Below are 6,706 nucleotides of genomic sequence, written 5' to 3' on the forward strand. Positions count from 1 at the left end.
GCTCTTTGGAACGGCATTGTCTCTGCCCTCTGAAGCTGGGCGGCTTCTTTCTGCCCCCAAGACAAACATGGACTGGGGTGGGGTGGGGTGGGGCAGAGGGAGCCAGCTCTCCCGGCGCTCTCCCACCGGGGGGGGGGGCAGCTTCTTTGCTGTCCTGCCCCGATCCCAATGCCACGGCCCCATCAGGCTTCTGGGAGTGCCAAGCAGCACAGCCACGGCACCTCCCACCGCCCAAGGGCGACCCAGCCGATTCTCCTGCTTTGGGAGGTTGGCCACTGCTTCACAACTGTGCCGGAAGAGCCCGTTTTGCATGCAGAAGGCCGTATCCTCTCCAAGTCGGGCTGGGAGAGACCAGACGGCACCAGTGCTCTGCGTCCGACTGACAGGAGGCGGCTCCAGAGGGGGAGGTCTCTGGGCCCAGGGTGGCCTGTAGAGCTCAGAGGGCTCCCCCGGAAGGGCCCCGAGCACGCCCCCGAGTGAGGACGGGCTGATGCCGCTGGGCCTGCAGGAGAAGCCACACCAGCTCCCCAGCAACCTGCTGCACGAGGGAGGAGGGGAACCAGCACCCCCCCCGGGGCTGGAGGTTATGGCCACCAACATCAGGGACACGAGAGTCACTTGGGGGCGCCCAACCGGCGGCAGGCGGCTCAGCCTCCAACGGCTGAATGGAGTCGGGAGCAGGGCTGGCCTTGGCCCCCAGGGCTGTGCCAGGACACCCAGGGCTGGGGGCCCCCACTGGCAAGCATCGCCGTGCAGACACACACCCACCCGCGGCCCCAGCAGCTGCTGCTGCTACTGCTGCCCAGAGCAACGCCCTGGAGAGCATTGAGAGGCTGCTGGCAACCCTGGCAGGAGAAGGCAGGCACTGAGCAGCACCCCTGCAGCTGGAAACAGCTGGAAACTGACCCGGACACTCAGGAATTAGGGTCCCCCCCCTTGAGTTCTACGGCACACACTCACACACACACACACGCCCTCCGTTTCTGACCTTGCCCCGAGTTCCCTGCTGCTTGCCCTGCCCATTCGGATGCGTTTTGGCTCCTGCCCGGAGCAGACACTAGCTTGCCTTGCAGAGTTCTGCTCTGCGCGCTTCACTTCAGGGGAGGGATACAGAAGCGCAGCAGGGCGAGAAGAGGACCCTGGTCAGGGACGGGCAGCCCGGGCAGCTCCCAGGAGAGGCGCCCGTGGGCAGTTTGGAGGAGCTGGCATTCAGGATTCATGAGGCTTCCCGGATGCAGCCCAGACGCGGAGCTGCTCGGCTTCCTCCCACGGGCTCTCCCACTCGGGTGCCTTGCTGGCACCGGCCTCTGGTCTACCAGGAAAGGCTCTGGGCTGGGAGTCACGGATGGGCTGGCTCAGCACGCCCACAACCGGCAGATCTCACTCCAGGATGCCGGATGCCGCAGCGGCCCAGGGCCCCCGCAGGCCCGACGGTGCCCTCCGTTCTGCCCCGCAGCCTTTACCTGTCGGCTTCAAGTGGAGACTAGAAGTGGAAGGGTGGCCCTGAACACTGGCCTCAGCCGAGGGGTTGTGCTCACACACACACACACACAGAGCCAAGTGGCAAGGACAAAGGCAATGGAGAACTGCAAGGCAGGGATGTGCACAACGCAGCAGATGGCCGATTCGGCGGTGGCGGGGTTACCTTTAAGGAGCAGGGAGGGTGCTCTCACCCCCACCCATTTCCCCCACCAGTGCTGTGCCCCAAATCGCTGGCACAGGACAGCAGCGCACCCTCTGGCCGTCCTGGTCAGCGTCAGACTGGAAGTGGCCGATGCATGTGCGTGCCATGTGCACACGCAGTCTGACATTGACCAGGGTGTGCTGCCATCCTCCGCCAGCGATTCTGGGCACATACCCTCCCTGCTCTTTAAAGGTAACCTCCACCCCCTCCGAACTGCTTTGTGCACACCCCAACCGCAAGGATAACCACTGAAGCCTGTGGTCACTGGAAGAGGAGGCAGAATATCCCAAGTTCTCCTGACAAATACTTGACCAATCTTCCCTTGGAAGCCTGAAGGCAGACGGCTCCAGCCCCTCGCAGGCAATGTGTTCCGTTGCTGAACAGTTTTGGAGTCAGGGGGCTTTTCCCTAAGACTGACCCTGACAGGCAACGTCCTCCTCCTCCTCCCAGCAGAGAAGAGCCCAGAGTTTGCTCTTCTCTACGGAAACGGCAGGTACCCCATCTCCTGAGCCCCGGGGGGGCAGGTGAGCAGATAGCCTACCCCAACCACCTGGGCCCACCAACGGACAGCCGCAGCAGCCGCCCTCCGCGCGTCCATCAGCCGTAGTGTTTTACAGACGGCAAATAGGAGTTTCATCTCTTACATCTCTCATTTTCATTCATGCTCCCACCCCCGTCATTCTGAAACGGTTAACACGAAAGAGCATACTTGCCTCCAGCTCTGTTCTTTCCACCCCAAAAGGGCATTTGCCAGGAAATGATTGGGCCAGGAACTGGAGAAGACAAACTAAACAGGGAAGTCTCTCTTCAGAAGTCTGTATTGAAATAACAGGGGCACTGAAGGACCCCCCCCCACCCCGCGCTTTCCGTCCAGAGCAGAGCAATCCACAGTCACGTTGGGCCCTTTGCTCCACTGCTTCCTTCTCCTCCTCCAAGTTGGCTGGGAGGTTCCACCGTCTCGGGATTCTCAAGCAGGAGTTCCAAGGCATCCTCTCCAGCAACACGCCTGACCTTCTCTCCTTGGGCTGCAAGGATCTCCTCAATGTTCCTGAATCACAAAGAAAGAGGGGCCATTAGAAGGAAGCCCACACCCGAGAGCACTCTCGGCCTCCGTGCCGATGCAGGAAGGTCCTGAGGGCCTGCAACTGATCCTGCTGGGTGTGAACAGGCCCAGAAGCCCACCGTGTAGACCCATCCCTTTGCCTCTGTCTCAGTGCCCCATCCGAGTGGCAACTGTAATATTGCAGGCAAAAGCTGCCGTTCTCATACACATCTTTGGCAAACACTCATTATTATAATACACTTGGGAGTATATTAATGATTATAAGTTCCCCATGCACAGATTTAGCAAAAAGAACCAGTTTTGTAGTAAATTCCTTGGCCAAGCCATTTCTTATAAAGTAGCAGGGAGGGGTGTACGAATCTTCGGAAGCCAGCTTCCACTGCAAAAGCTAGCTGTTTTACACAATGGCAGAAATCACAGCTGTCTTTGAAAATAAAGATCAGTCAGTCACGACTCACTCGTGAGAGGCTTTTAGCCTGAAAGGCAGAGTACAAATGAAATAAATAAAAGTGGCTGTGTATACTGCCGAAAAAGGAAAGCATCAAAAGACAGGACTGGCCAATATTTAGGAATGGCTGGTAGATTACTGGATAATCAGCCATTCTATTAATCTAATAATCGTCCCTTCAGAAAGGATTCCACACATGGGGACATAGGAAGCTGCCTTATACGGAGTCAGACCATTGGTTCATTTATTTCAGGACTGTCTACACTGACCGGCAGCTCTCCAAGGTTTCAGGCAGGAGTCTGTCCCAGTCCTGCCTGGAGATGCTGCCGCCAGGGACTGAACTGGGGACAGACGCTCTTCCAATGAGCTATGGCCCCATCCCCTAAGGGGAATATCTTTCAGGCTAGCATCCAAATGCAAACCAAGGTGAACCCTGCTTAGCCACAAAGGACAATTCAAGACCAGATCTGCTCCTAATATCTTTTTAGTACTAAGATAGTTACACATCAGATTTTGGTTCTATTTTGTACAGGGATTTTTTGGTAGGTGATCTAAGGGTTTTACAGAATTGTGGTGGTGATTCTTATACCTACTATATTTATTCATCTTTACTGTCTTCCCACAGTAAAATCCATCCAGCAACAGAATAAAAACTCTCTCTAGGCATTCTCCTGCTTGATGTTCATGTCTTCTCTTCCCATTTTTGGCTGGTTTTCATCCTGCCCTTCCTTCCATTTCTGGATTACACTGCACCAAAAATTCAAATTCTGCCCCCACAATTCAGACCAAATTTTATAATTTTAACACTGGATCTCAAGGACATTGCACCCAATGCCAGATTTTTCTGCTTGAAAGGAGTGTGTTTCTATGTGCACTTGCAAAGAGAAAACTGAACACATGTGGTCAATTTCTGGGAAGGGAAACCAGAAGAAAATTTCCCAGGCACTGGTGGGAACTTCCACACTCTGGATTACCAGACAGTGCGTTCCTCTAACCACTAGAAATTCTGAGATGGATTGTCAACATGTTTTTTTTCTTGCAGGTCTGCAGTCTCTTTAGTAGTTACTTGCCAGGCAGAAGTTTAGCAGGTGATGCTTTTTCTGGCATACCATGTGCTGAATTTCTGCCTGTGGAGTAGCTGTTAGGCCTTGCTGAAGGCCACTGTGGCCAAGGAAGATGGGAGTTGTAGTCCAACAACATCCGGGGATCTCAACTTGGTTTTGGTCCTAAAGAAAGAAAGAAACCACAGAAGCAGCTGCATGAAACGGGCCCCGCCAGAAGCCTCACCGTTTCCCAGCCAAGTCGGTGAACCAGCCCAGGTTGTCGGCAATCACGTGGTGGTGGTTGCAGCCAGAACACTTCACAATCACGACTCCACTGTGATACGCGGCTTTGGAGATGGTCTTTGCCGACCGCGTCCCACACACCTGAAAAGGGACCCGAACAAGGCGGTGAAAATCATGTACCAAGCCATGGAGACGCTTTCCACTGGTGCTGTCCCAGACCCACCCTAAGCCTTTCCTCTCCAGCCAAGGCCTTCTCACCAGAAGACAGCAGGGCCTGCCTGGAGACCTTGCAGCCCCCACCGGGAGGGACCCACTGCTGACCAGTGTTCCCTCCAAGATGTGCACACGCTCACAAGTTTTTGAATGTCGGCTCAGTTCATTGTAGATTTTATTTTATCATTTATATCCCGCGCTTCCTCCAAGGAGCCCAGAGTGGTGTACTACATACTTGAGTTTCTCTTTCACAACAACCCTGTGAAGTAGGCTAGGCTGCGAGAGAAGTGACTGGCCCAGAGTCACCCAGCTAGTCTCCTGGCTGAATGGGGATTTGAACTCGGGTCTCCCCGGTCCTAGTCCAGCACTCTCACCACTACACCACGCTAGATCCCGCTCAGGTTGAATCAGGAAGGCCCCACTCTGGATGCACACGGTGCGCGCACACACGGCCTTGACACTGTTGCCCCCAAAGAATTAGAGGGACCACTGCTGCTGACCCCCCGCCCCCCCGTGGCTTGCCCTGCTGCAACTGCTGCCCTCCCTCCTCCTCCGGATATTTAGATACCGCTCTGCCCTCAACCCAAGTTCTCAAAGCAACGCACAAATAAGAGGGTCTCCTGTCCCCCCAAAGGGCTCACGACCCAAAGAGAGACAGAAGGCAGCCCCGGGAAGCAGCAGCAGCAGCCGCCGCCGCCCCTGGATGGAGGCTAGCAGGGGTGGTGCGCTCAGTTAGCAGGGCTGCTCCCTCCTCCTCCTCCTCCTCCTCCCCACCACCTCTGCGTCTTCATGTTTCTATGAGCAGGAATCTGGCCCAATTTTGAACCCCCTGCTCTCCCCACACATTTGATGCCTGCATGGCGGTGGTGGTGGCGGCGGCTGGGGCGGGATACCTGCACACATCCCCCTCACCGTCTTCTCCTTTCCCCTTTCCATTGAGGCTGTATGTAAGCGCCTCGAGGCAGAGACCTCTTGCTCTCGCCACCCCCACCGGAAACGAGCAAAAGACTCGGCTCCCCAGCAACCGCCCCAACACCACTGCCCACAGCTTTGCCAGGCGCAAAGATGGCGGCGCCGGCAGCGCGCTCCCGCGGCGACGCCCGGACAGTCGCCCTACCTTGCACGTGTAGACGAGCCGGTAGCGCCCCGCGGCCTCCTGCGGCGCCCCGCCGCTGCCCGAGCTTAGGCCCCGTCTCCATGACAACGGCGGCGCCGCGGCCTGGAGCGGGGCTCGGAGGAGGGAAGGAGCCGCGGCCTGGCGTAGCAGCCGCAGCCCGCCCCGCGCGGCGAAGAGCCGCCGAGCGGCAGCGGAAGCCGCGGCCGCCATCTTGGAAATGGGCGGGACGGAGAGTAAAGAGGGCGGGGCCGAAGGGGAACCGCCCCGCATCACGTGGGCATGTTTGCCCCCTCGCTGAATACACGTGACAGAGACACACCCCTCCGAGTCGTTGTTGGCTCCTTAAGCTTCTCATCCTGGCTAGAGGTTCCTGCAGATGTTGATGAACTACAACTCCCATCACTCCCAGCGTGCGTGGGGGTGATGGGAGTTGTAGTCCATCAACATCTGCAGGAACCCAGCTTGGGAGCCACAGTTTAGACCAGGCTTGCTGAACTTCTGCAACGCCCCAGCTGCTTTTGGACTCCAACTCCCCTAATCCCCAGCCACAGTGGCAACAGCCAGGGATTATGGGAGTTGTAGGACAGCATCTGCAGGAGGGCTGCAGACTTAAGAGTTGCCATGCCACCCCCCCTCCCCGAAATTCCGGGTTTCACCTGGATTTCAGCTTTCATTTTTTTTTTAAAAAGAAAAAAACAAGAAGCAGAGTTATGGAGCAAAAGGTGCAGTCACTATTCTGCTCAAAAATTATTTTCAAGCCAATTAACATAATATGCAAATTAGGCACTGGGATTTGCCAGAATAGGGCATCCCTAGCCAAAGGAGTAGCCCTGGGTAAGACACAGTGGCCGGAAGCCAAGCTTAGGCGTGCTGCAGCTGGCCCTTCCTCCTCTCG

At 56.5% G+C, this 6,706-nt stretch overlaps 1 protein-coding gene across 1 annotated transcript; it reads right to left on the bottom strand.

The window, feature by feature from the left end:
- Positions 1-2,486: 2,486 nt before the first annotated feature.
- Positions 2,487-6,123, bottom strand: DNLZ (DNL-type zinc finger). Its single transcript, XM_053282358.1, has 3 exons — positions 5,812-6,123; positions 4,483-4,622; positions 2,487-2,732 (listed from the first exon to the last, which is right to left on the bottom strand). Exons 1-3 carry the CDS (start codon positions 6,079-6,081, stop codon positions 2,576-2,578), a joined length of 567 nt encoding a protein of 188 aa, XP_053138333.1. The 5' UTR covers positions 6,082-6,123; the 3' UTR covers positions 2,487-2,575.
- Positions 6,124-6,706: the final 583 nt, after the last annotated feature.

This window comes from Hemicordylus capensis, chromosome 17 (assembly GCF_027244095.1).
Source record: "Hemicordylus capensis ecotype Gifberg chromosome 17, rHemCap1.1.pri, whole genome shotgun sequence".
NCBI lineage: Eukaryota > Metazoa > Chordata > Lepidosauria > Squamata > Cordylidae > Hemicordylus > Hemicordylus capensis.

Coding starts and splice junctions, on each gene's coding strand:
- DNLZ (XM_053282358.1), bottom strand. CDS start 6,081: ATGCGGGGCGGTTCCCCTTCGGCCCCGCCCTCTTTACTCTCCGTCCCG. Junction 4,623..5,811: donor GGCTCGTCTACACGTGCAAG/GTAGGGCGACTG, acceptor GTCCCTTTTCAG/GTGTGTGGGACGCGGTCGGC. Junction 2,733..4,482: donor ACCGACTTGGCTGGGAAACG/GTGAGGCTTCTG, acceptor TTTGTGATTCAG/GAACATTGAGGAGATCCTTG.